The sequence below is a fragment of the Nymphaea colorata genome, chromosome 12, assembly GCF_008831285.2.
Source record: "Nymphaea colorata isolate Beijing-Zhang1983 chromosome 12, ASM883128v2, whole genome shotgun sequence".
NCBI lineage: Eukaryota > Viridiplantae > Streptophyta > Magnoliopsida > Nymphaeales > Nymphaeaceae > Nymphaea > Nymphaea colorata.
Genome location: NC_045149.1, coordinates 15,959,229 through 15,977,612, shown reverse-complemented (window position 1 = coordinate 15,977,612; position 18,384 = coordinate 15,959,229). Strand labels below are relative to the sequence as shown.

General features: G+C 40.2%; 1 protein-coding gene across 1 annotated transcript; it reads right to left on the bottom strand.

Annotated features, from left to right (window-relative positions):
• Positions 1 to 1,496: 1,496 nt before the first annotated feature.
• LOC116265542 (clathrin interactor EPSIN 2) lies at positions 1,497 to 11,024 on the bottom strand. The gene is made up of 14 exons (XM_031646223.2): positions 10,800 to 11,024; positions 9,551 to 9,682; positions 9,394 to 9,445; positions 9,115 to 9,194; positions 8,955 to 9,033; positions 8,781 to 8,864; positions 8,528 to 8,673; positions 8,073 to 8,435; positions 7,769 to 7,810; positions 7,586 to 7,678; positions 7,307 to 7,464; positions 4,359 to 4,546; positions 2,951 to 3,692; positions 1,497 to 2,391 (listed from the first exon to the last, which is right to left on the bottom strand). Exons 2-14 carry the CDS (start codon positions 9,583 to 9,585, stop codon positions 1,922 to 1,924), a joined length of 2,532 nt encoding a protein of 843 aa, XP_031502083.1. The 5' UTR covers positions 9,586 to 9,682; positions 10,800 to 11,024; the 3' UTR covers positions 1,497 to 1,921.
• Positions 11,025 to 18,384: the final 7,360 nt, after the last annotated feature.

The window sequence follows — 18,384 nt, the reverse complement described above, 5'->3', positions numbered from 1 at the left end:
CAAGCCGCTGTGCATCTATAGATTCCATTGGGATCAAACAAAGCATTCAAAAATCAATTTTGGCATATGATAAGCAGCAAGTGTGCATATATGTTCGTAAGTATAAATGATGCAGTGGGAAGAACCGGACTTCCCTTAGTTGCTTGTGGCTTGGGATGAAGCAATGAAGCCACATGCAACTCCTCTAGTCGCATTCTAACAACGGGAAAATTGCATTTTCAAGCTAGTTAGTTTTAGACATGGAGAAACAGCAACCTTGGTAGCGGAAATTCTCCTATTCAAAATTTAAAATTCTAGGAACAAAAACTCTGGTAGCGGTAGGAATTTTTTTGCACCCAGCGTACTCGGAACTGCTTCATGGCGGAACATGAAAAGGACAAAGAGGGAGTCTTGCTGAGGGATATAGGGATGTTGTGAAGATAAGATCAAGAAAAGAGTTCAAGCTGCAGAATGGCAGATTGCAAACTTATTCAAGGGTTTCAGTTTACTATTCTATCTAATCAATGACGAACCATCCACGATGATAAGCTTACAAAAATATAATATGAGTGAGACGCTTGTGAGTTATGTCATGCGTTTGCGTATTTGTTGATACATAATGTTTTTGGGGAATCGAAATGCGGAAAAGTACAGTTCAAATATTAGATTTTTTACTTCCTTTTTTATTACAATTAATTGCTGCTGTTCACTTTTTTAAAAGGTTGTTTTACATGGAGCTATTGCCAAAAACTTGCAAAATTCTGCATTATATGCATTTTACGTAGTCGAACTAGTCCACTGGTGGGCCTACAGGTAGAAACATGACTTGTTCACTTGAGGCTAATAGAACGGTTGCCTATCGTTTTATGAACCTGCCCCATTTTTAACCATTCCGTTAGCCAAAGTGCCAAACGATCCCTGCAGTACCACGTGATGGTTTCATATTCGATGGGGCTGTTGGGCTTATCCTCCAGTTTATTTTCCAGCTACTTACAGCAAAATGAGGAGGATCTTCATCCGCCAACTCAATGCTTCATAATCCTGATCGTCGTGTCAGTGTTTTTTTCTTTTGTCAATTGTATTTTAAGAAGATTTAGTTCATATACGGCGCTAAAGCATTCTATCGGAAGAATTTTTTCATTTTTTTAAAAAGCGAAAAATCAGTTACTTATCGAATAAGCAATAACTATTACGTATATAGAGGCAAGTAGGTATAGGGACACGAGTGCAAGCATCAGGAAATTAAGAACATGCCATCTTCTAGTAAAAAATTCTTTCTGGATATGCTCGATACGGTAAAGAGCTCAGGTAGGGCAACTATTAACTCAAAAAGTAGGAAACCGTTCATCCTGCATTTCCGATGTGCCGCTAAAAGCCTGTGACAGGGCGGCAGTTAAGGGCCAAGGGCACACGAGGATGCCTTCTCTTGCGAAAGCGGATCGTCCCTCTAAACCATTGCCAAATGAGCTCTACGTAGGCAAACAAAAATATTAGGATGCCTTCTCTTTCCGCCATCATGAATCAAGGATAAATGAACTTTTATTTCTTCATCAGGAACGTATATATCATAGACAACCAAAACTCATAATACATTCAAAGGTTCCCAACCATCTAATAAGCACCTTCTTCCTAGTAAAAGAACAAAGGATAAGGAAGACAAATACAGTAAGAGAAAAGGGGGGGGGGGGATGCAGAAGATGATGTCATACTGCCAATATGCCAAGCACGTAAGAGAATGGTTGATCGAAAAACCGAAAAAGATGGTGAAGCAGCAGATTATACAAGAGCCAGTTCAAAAAATTACACATACCACCAGCAATCAGACCAGCAGCTCGTGCACAATCACCAACACAACATTTTTCTCTGTGCCAAAACTAGCAGCTGCATTGAGCTCTTTCCTTCCAATCTTTGCTTGTTCTCCCGCTTTCAAAACAAAAGAACTTTACCTGTATCCACCATATGGATTCTGAGGGGCATAACCTCCCATGCCCATCATCGGGTTGTAACCAGCCATGCCTGGACCAGTGGGTGGCAGGCCTGAACCTGGTCGAGGCTGTGGTACTGGGGCCATGCCTATTCCCATCCCCATTCCCATGCCCATGCCCATACCCATGGATTGATTCATTCCAGCACCATAACCACCCATGCCCATTCCACCACCGTTTCCCATCCCCATCCCCATCCCCATTCCTCCACCCATGCCCATCCCGGAACCCATCATGGGGTTCGGAGGAGGAGCCAAACCTGTTGCACCAGCACGACCAATTCCTGAACCAGCTCCCATAGCTTTACCCATAGCCCCAGAAGAAGATGCAGCTGCAGCAGCAGCAGCTTTCTCTTTCTCTTTCCTTTTATCTATCCGGTTAATGGAGTCGAAGTCGATACCAATATCTGCCAAGGGATTGATTTTTGCTGAAAAGGCCACCAATACAACACGTAAGTGTATACATTTTCTGAACTAGATAGAAGTGGATTGGGAAAAAAGAGAGATGAGCTTGCATTATATGGAGGTTCACTTGTATTATTTAAAGAAAATGTCAAACAATAAGAACCCAAATCTATAAAATTTACTCATGCTAGTTTGCCTTTTCAGGAGACATCACATCTTCAATCATCATACATGGCAGAAAAAAATAGTGCTTTAGTTAAAGTTCTTTAGAATTTAAGCACGGGTAAGTCTTTCAACTTTTAAGAACTAGTTGAAATTTGGCAGAGTAAACTGGTCAAATTAATTTCAGTCACCAGCAGCAGGAGGGGGAACAGGCATAGAGAAAGCATCACGCTTTTTCTAGAGGCTGCTTGATGACTTAAGACAATGGGACTATTTTCCGACTTGTGTCAATGCAGCTTAAAATTGACAAAGGTAAAAGGTTTCCACAAAGTTGCATGGAAGATATAAATGCAGTTTCCACAAATCGATTATATACTACAAAAGAACATTAGGAGAAAGGAAAAGAAAGGATATACTTACGTCCAGAGATATTAAGATTGACTAGTCCACGACTCAATGTATCAGCCCAAACTGCTGACTTGGGCTCAAATTTATCCTTCTGAGTCTGAGGCTTCAAAGTCATATCAGCTAGACCAGCTGTTTGTGCAGATGGTGTGACCGTTGGTGCTGACTGTGGAAGAAGATTTCCCAGGACATCACCACTTTGATGTGGCTGAATCTGCATATGTGACTCTGGTTGTGGCTGCATATATGGCTGGGGCTGGGCCTGTGTTGGCACCTGGGACTGTAGGTACGACTGAGGTTGCTGTGTTTGTGGTTGAGATGGTAGCTGTGGAGATGACTGCATAGGTGGCTGTGATGGTAGCTGTATTGTTGGCTGCATCTGCACATATTGTGGTGGCAGTTGTTGCAGCTGTGGTGGCTGTTCTGGAATATATTGCTGCTGCATCTGTTGGGCCTGTGGTGGCTGCAGATATTGCTGTGGAGGGGGTTGGGTTGGCAGCTGGGCGGGTGGAATTGCTAGGTTTTCTTGAGGTGGTGCAGCAGTTGGAGTGTAAGTTAAGGCCTGAAATGACTCGCCAAAACCAAAATCAGAGATGTTCTCCACCATGGATACAGAAGGTTGGAGAGTGTCTAATCCTTCATTTGTAATGGAAGCAGAGAAAGTTGTTGTAGCTGCAGAATTCTGTGATTGAGAGGTGGCTGGTTCTTGAGTAGGCATCGCCTTGAAAGGAGAATTGCCAAACAGATCCTCACTAGGCTGTCAAGAATATGTAGTGGTAAACAATTAACTTAACAAAGGAAGAGTCCAATCAGAAAAATAAAGGTGAATAAAATACATCATAAAAAACAAGGCTAGTGTGTCGCTTTGATTAAAAATATGAACAAGGTGTGAGCTACCCTTCGAAGGGTAGTCTGAATATTAAAAACTTAAATATACACAAACCAAAAAACAGAAACAATCACAGGAGTAACACGAGAACTTTATCATACTATATAGAATGCTATACAGACGTGAGATCGACACCACAAGCTTAAAAACAAATCTTAGCTACCTACTAGTGATTCTTTGAGATTTACTTGCTCTCATAAATTGATATTTCTATAACTCATGCTAACTTCAACTAATAGTTGCACGGCCTTGTGAGTTGACAGAATGCTTAGGGACTACGTTTATTCTACTAAACAGTAAAGAACTATTCAGGTTGAGGGTGAACCTAGTGTCTTATAAGTTATAAGGTAATGGAATGAGTTTACTGTCTAAATGTATAAATTTTCTTCTTAATGGAAGGATTTTCCTTTGAGGTCATATTTTTGCAACAGCGGTTTTACAGTTTTATTTTTCACAATGGGATTTTCATTTACTTACAACTTCCTACAGTCACAAACAAAATCACCCAAAAGAAAGAACAGCAGTCAAACATACCTGGCCCAGCGTAGAGTTTGTAGGTGGCATAGCCACAAAAGTTGTCCCAAAACCAGGATCTGCAAATGCATCAGCACCAGAAGTTGTAGCTAAGGCAAGGACTGGTGTAATCGCCAATGCAGATGGGGATGATGGACCCATAAGTGAACCAAGAAGATCATTATCTGCACCAGCAGTGGAAGTAGGTCCTGCGGTGTAAATGGAACGCAGAAATTGTGTAAGTTCAGGAGGGACGAAATTCAGCATCATGTTGACACAGGGTCATAAGCAGGTGGTTCACTTCACACTTATTTCAGGTGTATCTCATTTTGCTACAAAACTAAGATTTTGAATTTATAAGTGTGTGAGTGAGAGAGTGAGATGCTGATGCTCCAAAAATGGTCAATTATGAATTTGAGCTAATCAAGAATGTCAATGTTGTTCAAATTTGTTTTTGAATTTGAATTGAACCTCTTCTCAAATAATTCAAAGAATCAGGTGAAGTGAATTGAACCAGAAATTAAAATTTTGAATTTCTAAAAGATCAAAACAATGGTAAAGTATTTGAAGAAACTTTTTTATTACAATATATAAAATGAAGTAAACATTAAAATAATGATTTATATGGTTCAATTAGTTGAAAAATAATAATTAACTAGTGCCAATAATAGCAAAAATACAAATAAGTCAAAAGCTTCAAATAATTATAATTGGCTGATACAGGCAGATTTTGAATTGATATAACAAACACCACTCTGTGGAGGACCCAAGGTTTGAATGCTGTGATCAAGGAACATTCCCACCAAAAAAACAAGATGCAAACACTTTATTCATTTAACCAAATTGCCGGTGTACCAACCGAAGCCACCAAGAAATGATTTCACAATACCCAACCCAGTTACACCCCTTGAAATGTTCCCTAATGACAAAGGAGAGAGAGCCATCCATGAAAAACTAGAACAATCAGCAAATTTCATTAACTTCTTTATTTATGCTTAGAAAATAAGAAATAGAAAAAAAGAATCCGTAAGCAACACACTCAGACTTTTAGCCAAATGCAGTACCTCAAGCATAGACGGAATAGTTGATTTCCATAGTTCAATTTCAGGTCAATGACACATGCTGTAGCCTTTTTACATGGTCATGCCTTTCAGGGCCACCATTTCCGTGATTATTGACTGACTTTTAATTCAGGACTTTTCTTCTTAAATTTTACACTAATCCATAGGATCAGATTAAGCTATACAAAAGTCATCAATCTAACCATGACGCTTCATGACATGCATATACATGACTTTAAGATATGCTACAAGCAAGACAGAAGCAAATGGTAATGCTAAAGTCCACACACTTTCAATTTTCACAAAGGTCCATAAGTGTCTCATGTTTAAGGCTACTTACTTTGGCATTACAAATTGTTAAAAGGAAAAAGCTTAAACATAGGGTACTCCTAAACTAACCAGATAATAGTTGTACTAAGCAATGTTGTAAAAAGTATATCGTAAGCCGTATTGGTCAAGCCAATAGATACGCCATATCGTAAAGTATCGTAATGTATCGTACGTGTATCGTAAATTTATTTTTGTAATTCAAAAAAAAAGAAAAAAATAGAGAAAATCAGATAAATCAAGAAAAACAAAAATTATGTTTTTTAATGAAAAAACATGTTATAAATAATGGCAGGCTCATTATAGGTACAAAGAAGTTACTTCACAAACATTAATAAGTAGTCATAATATCATATAACAACACAACATGAACTAAGACATCAAGAAACATAACTTATAAGATGATCTACATAATAACTCATAAGTCATAAGATCCACAACACATCAAAAACCAAGTTTTACGTACACTATACATCACATCACAAGACAAAATTGTACAATGTTAATGCAAATAACAAATGAAAACAACTTCATTCGTAATCTTTATCATCCCAATCTCATTTTCATCTTTCATAGAAGATATAAACCCTCTTTATCTAAACAAGAATCAATCATCCATGCAAAAATTTGCCCTCAAATTGACGATTTCATGGTGAAACTGATTATTCCTTTTGAAAATTGCCACAATCTCTCCCTTCTTCAACTATAGATATGTTTAGAAATGAAAAGGGACGCAAGTTTTAAAAATTGGTTTGAAAAGTAGTGGTTTTAACCCCATATTTTTCAAAATAGACCCGTATCGTGCGATACGGCATGTATCCCCCTGTATCGTATGATACAGGCCGTGTATCACACGATACATGCGATACACATATGATAAACCACCTGTTTGTGATACAGGTGGTGCATCGTATCGTAAATCCAAAACGATACAATATGTATCGTACGATACGTAACGTACGATACGATGGTACCATGACTAGTAGATGCAACAAGAAGCTATGGTACTGAAGACAAATAAGGAGGATGGTAGGACTTAGCAGCATAAGGTGACATTGACATTCAACTTTTCTTACTGAAATATATTGGCGGATGCTTGGACATGGACGACCCTACCCCATCAATGACCCAAAATTACATAGCAAGTTCCCCAGATCATGGATTGGAAGACACAGCAAGGTTACATAAAGATGTGGATAGGCCTTCACGCAAAGGTGAAAAGAAGAAATACACAAACTCATGGAGAAGCAACTGGAGATAAAGAAAAAAAATGGTGGTCCCCAGGACCACAGCTGATCTACAAAGAAGACCAACAGTGAATTCCTTAAGCTACTTCATTTAGTTTCAGCAACCCTTTCAGCAAAATGACAACTTAGTTGTCATTTTGCAACACTGATGTATAGTTTCTAAATGTTGATTTAGTCCTCACCACAAAACAACACTAAAATAACATGATCAAAGAGGAAACTGCAGTCAGTAGCTTTTTGACTGCTTCGAGCAAAAGCTGGAACATGGACAAGCAGATTATCATGACAACATAAAATCCTGATTTCAGTAAACCCAACAAAACACTATCCTGACCTGCTACAGAGCCCCGAGGATCAAACTCATCAAAGTCACTGACTTCCTTGCTCACAGGAGTAGTAGTTATAGGAGCAGCAGCAGTGCCCTGACTTTGATCCGTACTTCCAAGCTGAGTGGACGCTTTGTGCACAGAGCCCCCTACACTTCCTCCATCACTTTAGGTAAACAAATACACAAGCAGAATACTGTTAAATAAATTTCTAGATGTATCAGGGCCATGAAAAAAATGATAACTTCTTAATTTCCAGAAAGGATGTAATAGAAATTCACAGAAACCTCTCTTCATTGTTGTGTCTTTCAGCTTCAGCAACAGCTTCCTCATATGCCGGTGGTGCACTATGCTGTGAAGAAAGCTTACGCTCCAGTCGCCTGGAAAAAAGGAAAGACAAGGAAAAAAAAAAAGTATGAAATGGAACCTATGCTGAGATTAGGTTTCAAGTCCTTCAGAGTCTAAATCACCTTTCATCTTGATAATACTCATCGCCCCTTCCTCCTCCACTTCTGCACAAAGAAGGCAAAGATAGTGAGATGAACCTTAGTTTCTTTAGAGTTTAGACAAAGTAAAAAAAAAAAAAAAAGTAGACTTAACAACCAGCATCTAAAATTCAAAATCAAGAAAAAGAAATCTGAATCACTATTTTCTTCAATGAGCATGAAAATAAAGTTGCTGGCAGACAAAAGTTATGGGGAACCTAAACTCATCTACTGTCCAACTTGTCGATTAAGCATGTCAAAACCAGATCCAGTACAAAAGGACAGATACCTAGAAGAATACCGATCATCCTCATCACCAGGACGGTTCCTTTCACCATCAAAACTCTGATTTCTTGGGCCAAACTGATTATCATCATTGCCCCTACTTCTATAATCATAATCTCTGTAGCCATCTCGGTTGTAGCGTTCATCAGTGCGGCCATAAGGATCTCCATCCCGAGAATAAGAATCAGCACCTCTTCTATAACGGTCTTCATCCCTGTAATTCCAATCTTTGTCCTTCCCGTATCCACCTCGGTCATCATCTCTACTCCCATATTGGCCTTCATATCTATCATCATCATAGCGGTCACCATAACCCCCTACAGCACCTGAATAAGAACTTGATTTGTGCATTCCACCAGTGCGGAATCTACAGTATGACAATAACCACAATTACCAAATCACTCAATAACTTCCATTGTCTTTTAACAGAATTGGTTCATGTATGGACTGTCAACTTACTTGTCCCGGTTAGCGTAAGCCTTCTGTCTAACTTCTTGTATTCTTTCTTTGTCATTTACAAGTGTAACAAGACTCTGTGATTTTTTTCTTACATTGCTTCCCTGGTCTCTTCCACTTGAATCAATATATTGAAAATCAGACAAAGTCTGCAAGAGGCAAACAATGCTGTTTGAGATCAATAGGAAAAGCTACAAAAATATCACAAAGCCATCGAGAATCGTCATTGCTAGTAAACAGTGAAATACACAAATACCGATATTTGGTAGGCATGCTCTTTAATCTCATCAATAACTCGTTCAGATCCATGTGCCACCAGATATTCAAGAACAGTTAATGCCTGCAGCTCATAAAAATGATATCCACTCAATAAATAGTAAAATATTGAACCATTGACTCCATTGCAAGATCCAATTCAAACCATTCACACCTTGTAGACGTGCCTCCAATTCTTCCCTATGTCATTCACCCTCTTCCAGAGAACAGACATGATCATCTGATACTCATGGCTGTAAGATGAAATGTGCCAAAAAGAATAAGCTTGACAACCAAACAATCGAACACCCTGATATCAATAGTACAAAACTCACAAGTTCCTGGTAGCCTGTGCTATATCTGCCAAATGCGATCCATGAGGACCCCAAGGTTCATTGCTGGTTGCATCAAGAATCTATCATGGCAACAGAAAATATTAAAGGATTCATCACACTGACATATAGCAAAACACTTGATATGTAGCCAGTGCAAGGCTGAATGCAAGTCATGTCCAAGAATTCCATTATTAACATATGCCATACCACATGAAATTATTGGGAAGGAAATAGAAACACAAACAGCAAAGTAGACGAAGAATGAAACTAATTACGCACTTTCTGTTCGATTACAGGGACCTTCAAGACCTTTTTGTTGACTTCTCTCTTGCTGAAAGACAGAAAAACAATGTAAGGCTTCCTTGTCTTTGACATGTAATTAGCTCATTTTCCCAGTACCTAAACAAGAAAATCTATTAAAAAGGAAACTACTTACAGGTCTCTAACAGTTTGATCAAAGGCTTTTTTCATCTTCACTGAAAATTCGCTGTAGTGGTACTGTTGAAGTGCAATCCCCTAAAAGATCAGCTGCTATCTATCAGCAAATGGACCAGCAGACAGAGGGTACCTATTCAGAAAACCAGAATTGCATGGTCAAAAGACTTAAGACAGTTGAGACATGAGAACACAAACAAACAAATTTGAGAATATAACAAGCAATCATAGTTGAGAGTATAAGAGATGGGGAAAGTTACCATGACGAACTCCTCCCAAGAATGCTTAAGGAGGGACATGGAAAACTTAATTCAATTCTATTTTCCGATAGAAAGAAGAAAAAGGGAGTAAAAACCATGGGTCTGCGGGGATCAAACAGACGCTAAGTTCAAAATTACACCATCATGACTCGACTAGACTATATAGATCAGGAATGATACCACGATTCCAGAATCATAATATCATGAACGAATAGAACAGCCCCACCTCAATTCTTTAACCAAGCTGATCAATTTTGGCCGATTTCAATCCCGCAGATACATGAACTATGTATACATATTACAAAACGAGAATTCCTTGCGAAGATGGTGAGGGCGTTGTGAATAGACAAGGAACCCGTCTGATGCCCGAAAACGCTAAAGGAAGTGCTCCAATCGCCAAAAGGCGCAACAAAATTTGACAGCAATTTTTGAACCGAAAGGGATCCAGCTTACATCGCAGGGAAAAGAAGGAAGAATTCTGTCACAATTCAGATCGATGCTGATCCTACGGCGATATAATCACCAAAAAAGAACTCAAACGCCTCAGATCGAACGACAACGACCTAGAGGAGCCCCAAACAATAGATCCCCGTAAAAGCAAACGCGGAAGCAATACACAAAAGCACAGATCTGCAAACAACCCGAAAACCGAATCATCTGCCTTGGGGAAAATTCTCTTTCCATTAGCATGTCACGAACCCAAAACAAAGATCTTCTGCACGTGATATGGAAACATCCATTGCGTTAAGAAAAAAGACTACGATGCAAAAAGGCAGCTGACTGTAAGAAAATGAGCCGTAGAACAATCCCCAAAGAAGGAAGGATGGGCGCAAAAAGGAAAATATGAAGACGACCGAAAATGGAGAAGAAAACCGAATTAGAATTAGAACGAACAATCGGGATAGAGCAAAATGGTTGTTAGAAAGAAGGAGATCCGTATTCAGAAACAAAACCGAGATAAACCAACACAGAGAGAAATGAAATTCGTACCTGTGGGGAGTCTCCCAAGAGCAACGAGAGGGAGAGAGATGGGAGGGGGGCGGGGGGTGAGAGAGAGAGATCTGAGGCCTTTTACCTTCCCTTCTCTCCTCGCTCCTCGTTTTGGGTCTTCTCTTTTTCTTTTTCTTTTTTTGGTAGATTTACTTTCGCTGTTGGTATTTTTCTTTTCCCTTACAATCGTGTCCGGAGAGTTTTGGGGCCGTAGGTCCCGAGAGAGGGAGACAGCGAGACGTTCCAACTCTCCTCTCCTTGCCCTTCCTCGATTTAAAGTAAACGGAACGAGTCTTTATTTTCTCACTCAAGCTCATTATGTAATCCTCAAATTCGTGGCCGCATCAACTGTAGTTAACAAATCTTCCTTGGTGAACATTTCAAATTATTTCCTGAAATAAAATCCATCCATGTAAATGTTGTCAACTTTAAATTTAACATTTGGAATAGTAATAAAAAAATGAAGAAAATAGAAAGGTTAGTAAACATTGCATACAAGTATTGGGTATGTCCGTCAATGGCAACAAGGGGAGGATGAATTTGTCAAATTGCGGTGAATTCTAGAAAACAAGAAAAGCAAACAGGAGAGAAACTGTTGACGCTTATTCTATCACCTCCTTCCAGTCTCTTTTAATGCGCATCCCGCTGTATCTATTTTCTTTTTTCCGAATCGTCGTGGGCGATGCTCCGCTCTTCTTTGACCTTATTAAATTCAAGTCCGGAGATTAAAAGCGTCAATATGGACTTTGATTCTGCAAATCGACGGCAAAAGTTGTTGGTTTTAAGCTCAATTGTTTCTCTTGTGAAAAAACATTTTCATAGGCAATTAAAACTATTATTGAGCGGGTCCGTCAATGATCTGATCCAGTTGGAGTCGAAACACGAAGCAAGCGAACGAATAAAATTCGGAGGATATGACATCTCAGCATGTCCCAACTGAAATTTCGGGTGGTAAGCTCTCAAACACAAAAGGCCAGACTTTCAGTTTTTCCGTCCGAAAGAACAACTGGAAGGTCGAACGAATAAATTAAAATGTCGGCGGCTAATTAGTAGGGGCTTGAAGAGCAAGGCTCCTACAAATTTTGAGCCCCTCCTGGCAAATTTTCATTTTCTTTGAGCTGCCAAAAGAAAAAAAAAAAAAATAAAAAAGGTCAATGCGTGCAGTGGTTGCACCCAATTCCTGCTGCCGGTTGTTGGAATCATGTGACATGACATCCCCCCTTCCCTCTCGTTGCCTGAATCCCAAAATTCCGGGAGGAATGGTAATTTAGTCGAACAGAACTACCAACCAAGTTACCTGCACGGAGCCGTGGAAGAAAAGGTCGTGGCGTCCAGAACCTTTTCCCAGCAGCAACCGTGGATTCGCCACCGACGCCCGGCTACACTTCAAGGGGCAGCCGGTGATGGGTTTATTACAAATAATTCTTTCGGGAGAGCAAAAAATCTCCCTTTCGAGTACGGGAGAATACTTTCACATACTCTAGATCCGCTTTTGCTTTCGCTCAGACGGCAAAATGTTACGTATAAACAAAAGGCTAACAAATTTTTGTAGAAGTTGGCGTTCTACCATTCAAATGAAAAGAAAAGAAAAAGTAGTGTACCTTTCCTTAATTAATTAATATTGGGATGCCCACCAACAACGAAGGCGTGACCTCTCAACTACTACCGGCGCCGGGTGCCAACTCTGGCTCCGGTTCCGCTACGAAGTCCAGATCTGAATGTTGAGCCAATCGGGACATCCTCGTACCCCCCGTGGTCTAGGCGGCCAAGGGTTCCTACAAGACAATGACATAAACGACGACGACGGGACAAGGAAGATCGAAACTAAATTTGACCGGAGAAAGCAATAAAAAGACTCCAAAAATCCAAATGGAAAAAGTCGAGACGACGACCACACTTGTCAATGCGCAGTCGTAAACTCTTGGGGCAGCAGAGCAGGCTCTAACAAAAACGCGTTTTCGAGCGGCGCTTTATCTGATCATCGAGTCCCAAGTTACTCTGCGGGGCGTTAGTGTTACATTTAGAATGGGTTTGCAAATGAAACATGTATCTGCAACCCCAACTCAACTGACAAGCCAAGTAACGTCTCAAGGAAGGAGCATGATGCTGGGATCCACCCAGCTTCTTGAAATCGCCTAGTAGGGTGCTCGAATAGGAACCGATTTGAGAGGGAACAGATGGCGGCCATAAAGTAAAAGTAAGGGAATTGCGTTTCACTTTAGAATATATGCTTGGCTGAGCTGGAAGAGTTCATCCATCTTATCAATTAATTTTTGGAGCCTGACCTAATTTCATAGCTTCAGATTCAGAAACGAATTCGCAGGGGAGAAGGGCAATACCGGTTTTGGAGAGCTGGCCCCTTCATCCCCCATTTTTCCGTCTTTCCCTCTTGTTCCTTCTCCTGTGTGCCGGTTATCATCCTGTTTAATAATCATGTATACCCATGACTGGTTTGCACAAATGTTACGATCGTGCATATTTTGCGCTGTTATACTCCAGCGCTTTATTTTTACATTTTCCTTTGATTAATAGGACACAATTTTCACGGCCCAGAACTCAAAGAAACGGCTTCCGTTTTCCTTTTTCGGAGAGCCTACAAATTTGAGAGTTTGAAGTGCAAATTGCATGAGCAACCGTCGCCAGGATCTGGTACTGGTTTCCGCGACGAGTATGCAAATTGTGATTTGAAGACAGCTCTAATCAGTGCACAGCCATTCCGCCTGAGAGCACCATGCCCTTTGCTTGGCTTGTGCAAGAAAGTCAGGTTCGGATTAAGAAACCCATTATGCCACTAGCCAACCGCGCTGAGTACCTAATCCACCATGTCCTTGTTGGATCCAGTATGGCCTCCGATGCGCTCAAGTATATGATATCATATTCCAGTACATAGAGGCGTACAAGCTCAAGTCGATTCTGAAATTGATTCTAGACAAACTCATGAGTCTCCCTCCATAAGGTGATTTGGACTCATGCAAAGAGTACTGGAATACATCTGAAAGAAAATCTTTCCGTATGCAAGGGTAGCAGATAACAGCAGTGGCATAAAACAGAAAATACATGTTTCCTCAACAAGATCTACACTCCACACCGTAAAATCAACCGACCACGTAGGATCTGCTTAATTGTCGCATATACAAAGTTCATCAACATGTACATCCATCCTAGTAATTGCTCATAAGAAAGAGGTTTAGCTAATATCTCTTGTGTGTGTGTGTCCATGAAAATGAGAGGGGGAGAGAGGTCAGCAGGCTGGTTCCTTTGTAGTGAATCGAACCACTCTTTAGCCCTGTCACTTTTGATTTGGATATCAAATAACACGTTATGTTGATGTACGAATCACAAAAGCAAGGTCCCCCTCACCAAGTTGTTTTGCAGAAAGCCACTCCCTCACCCCACCCCCACCCCACACTCTTGAAGAAAACGTCTGAGCATCAACGCTAGCTCCTAAGCAGATCACAACAATCTAGCCACTGCATGTCTGCAGACAGTAAGTGCAACAACACGTAGCTGAAGGCACACGAACAATCAAGTATTATGGGGTTGGGCTTGTTGCAGACCATGCAGTATGCACACGTAGCTGAAGGCATGTGGATATAATACATCTTGGTTGAAATCAGTTTTAGAATGGCAGCCCAACTCAGTACTTTCCAGGGAAAATGATTCCAACTAGCAGAAAGTAACTGATCTTCATGAATGCATCCCAGGACGATCTTTCTGTCATACCCAATATCTACCTTACTTCTTGCTCTCGCATGGCATCAAGGCATATGCAATTTCGACCAGCGAATAAGAACCCTTCCAACTTACAATCCTAAGTAGATAATTTCTCTAGCACAACATGTGCGTGAAATGATAAAACATCTTTAACCTCTTTCCACAAGCAAGTAAAATCATACCGACTTGCAGTTGCTTTGCGATAACTGGTAAGGTTGGACTTCAGCTCCAGCCGATATTCCAGATCCCATGGCAATCAAGTAAGCAAGAATCTTCCAGCCCGTCAATGAAGTTAACTGGAATAACTATTCTGTGATGGGTACAGATAGAGAAAACACAAAAAAGTAATAAAGAAAATGTAGCAGATGAAGCTCAAGTTTGGAACAGAGACATGTGAAAGACTTGCAAACACAATTAATACTTCATAAGAAAAAAGTTTAGCATGTCATGGTGTAGCAACAGTTGAGGTGGACTACTATCTTAAAAAAAGAAAAATTTACAGAACACCCGAAATTATGAAAGAAAAACACTGTCCCAACAGTTTCACGAAGAAGCCTAAATTAACCTTGTTCCTAAGTGTGAAACAGTGACAGATAATAGAAACATGATGGTTCAAGCGCAAGAAAAGGGAAAAGGCAGAAAAAAATGAGAACGCAGAAGAACGAAAGCATCTACTATACTACTTCCGGGGGCAGAGAAAAACATTAACTGAGAAGGGCTAACACAGTACGCGGTAAAACTTTGCTTCACGAAAAGAAAAGGAAGTAAATGTTTAGGCATGTGACAAAAAGATCAGCCGGACCATAGCTCAAAATAGAGTTTGACAGCAGGATGCTTACAGCAAAGTAGCGTAGGACTTCGTCCATCCAGAGCAATTTTCAAGCTTGAATTTGGCTGACAAATAAACCAATGTCAAGCTGATCGCAAGCAGTATGACTTGAACAATGCTGTCCGTCCATCCAATTTAATCATGTGAGGAGGGTGATACCAAGGGGTTGCGCGCGTAGAAGTGAGGAACAAACATGTGGAGTGTCAGCAGCATGACAACGACAAAAGCCAAAACATTGACTATCAACTCGCATAACTCCTTCATAAGAATTTCATTATGTTGAGAGTGTGCAGGGGATCTACGAACGTGTTTGGCTACAAAAGGTCCTTTTTTTTTTTTTTGAAAATCCCTGAAAATGTTTATGAATGGGAAAAGTATCTGCCTTTCCTCGTGCAGGAAAATGGAAGCATGGAAGATGCAAACTGCCCATGGAAAAATAGAATACATTTATACAAGCTAAACCGGCTTCCATCCCGAAGGGACCGAAAGGAACAATCACATGACAAATATTTAACGACGGACAAGGTTTAGGGGATGTCCAAGCGATCTTAATTACTGTCCTGTGAGAATTAGCGATCCTGGGAGAAGCAGAGAAATCAAGAGAGCAGAGGAACGCAAAGAAATCACATGCAATCTCCACCCGTTAACACAAAAAGAGAAACAAGAAGCCTTTCGTATTCTTCTAACCACATTGCTGCGAGCGGGGAGAGGAATTTGCAGTAGTCGGAGAGCAGGATTCCCTTCCATTTTCCGGATCCTTCCTCCGAGGGATACTAGTTGGTGTATGATGGGCTACACCTCGCACCAACATGGTCTTGCACCTGGTGGTTTTGAGAGGAGGTAGGTTTTTAACAGATACTCTTATTCAGCAATCAACTATGTTTTTGCGTATCCTTACCTATTTGATCAAACAGGACATATGTTACTCCCTTGAGCTAGAATTAGCTTGCATAGTATTGTGCTTGCAGAGCTTCTTTAGAGTAAGTACATATTTGATCAACAGGATATGTTACTCTCTTGAGCTAGAATTGGGTTTCATAGTCTTGTGCTAGAAATAACCCTGACCAGTTCTGCATCATTTAAACAAGAACCATCCATACATGGCACCTTATTGTGCACTGCTGCCATCAACCCTTGGCCTTCAATCTTTACAAATTAGATAATTAACAATTGATGAAATGGGATGTGAGAATATGAGAGAGAGAGAGAGAGAGAGAGAGAGAGAGAGGAAACAAGGAAGGTAACGAAGCCCCAAATATTATGAAAGGGCAAACAAAAAGGACAATAGGTTCATAAAAGAAATAAGGTTAAACGAAGGTGCCAAAGCGAAAGAGCTGGCGTTCTTAAATCCCATTCTTGAAACAGCATTTTCCAGCTTATCAGCATTACAGCTTGTAGATTTTGTTTTTTATGATACAATTGAAAATTTAGGGAGGGGGAGGGAGAGAGTTGGCATTCCTCAACGCTAGGCTTCCACAAGATCAAATTTCGGTAGGCCGAGAGGGCACGTTACCAGATGCAATTAGGTTGGAAGTTATGTTAATTGGAGAGTGAAAACCGCATAGAGTAAGTACAATCTAATCCCATCTTCACTACCAAGTGATGAAATTCGAGTTCGGGCAACTATCCAAGTACTTAACCAGACCAAACGTGACGAAAAAGAAGCGGGAGTTCAAGTTCAAGCGGTCCAATTAAATTGAAGCAGATAAAAATCACAACCCAAAGATAAAAAAGGGAGAAACAAATCCGGACATTCATTTTTCTCCCTCCCCAAATGGAAGCTTCTGGATCACTTCCTCGATTTCGAAAATCAACGTGCCTTGTTTCCCTTAAATACATGCTGAATCCACTGGACAAACAACCGAAGAAGGAATGAGAGAACTCCGTGCAAATACACCTCAAAACATATTGTCATAAACACGACTGCCTCATAATCTGAACAAGAGGAGTGAGTGACAGGCAGTTGAAGTTAAATAAGGGTTTGTTTGTGTTGCGAATGTTAGGACCAGATTGCAAGCAAAAACAGAGTAAGGTGAAAAACAACCACTCTGTAAAAAAATATGTGTTCGTGATATCAAGAGAGTGAATAGTGAAATAAACGGCAGAGAGCGAGACAGGAAAGCAATCACACAGAAGACACCCAAATTACGTGGTTCGGATAGACTGTTTGTCTTCCTACATCCACGAGAAGAAACCAGCAGGATTCATATTATATTATATGAAACATCAAAATACAGTGACATCCAAGAAGCCAAAATAGACAAAAATCCTCTTACAAGACAATAATGCTACTGCGTGACCTTCAGCCCCAAATCTCTCTCTTTGTTTTCTGTATGTTCTTCACATAACCACAAAACTGAAAAACATACCTCTTCTTCTAGAGACACTGCCCACAAGAGATTTTAGCAAGTGAGAGAGTTGGTGGTGGAGTCTCCATGTTGACGACGACACCTTGAGACGCTCCACCAAAATCGCAGGCCACTCCTTGAGTTGCTCCACCAAAATAGCATACCACAAGATGATGGCGTGAGGCAAAAAAGGAGAAAGATGTCGAGCCCTTCCATAAAAGCAAAATAAGGGTTTTAAGAACAAAGACATAAATGCCCACTATTGACTTACATATGGCCAAGTCAAAAAAATAATAACAAATCTCCACCTTTCTTTGGCTTGGTCATAATCCATAAAATATATAAGATTAATTCTGTTTAGTATAAATGTCCCTTCTCCCTAGGACTTCAAAACATGCTAACATGCACAAATCTGAGCCAAGCTCAAGCAATGGTGAAATTTAATTGTGGTAAGAGGTTTTATCAACATGTCTGCCACATTATGTTGCGACTCCACCTTTTGTAGTTGAATTTCACCATTTGCCACAAACTCCCTGATCTTATGATATCTGACATCTATATGTTTAGTTCTTCCATGATAGACTGGATCTTTAGTCAAACATATTGCGCTTTGACTGTCACAATGTAATTTGACATTTTTCTGCATAATACTCATTTCATTAACAAGTCTTCTTAACCAAACTGCTTCTTTAGT

Coding starts and splice junctions, on each gene's coding strand:
- LOC116265542 (XM_031646223.2), bottom strand. CDS start 9,585: ATGAAAAAAGCCTTTGATCAAACTGTTAGAGACCT. Junction 9,195..9,393: donor TCCCTGTAATCGAACAGAAA/GTGCGTAATTAG, acceptor TTGCCATGATAG/ATTCTTGATGCAACCAGCAA. Junction 8,436..8,527: donor GCTTACGCTAACCGGGACAA/GTAAGTTGACAG, acceptor GTCATACTGTAG/ATTCCGCACTGGTGGAATGC.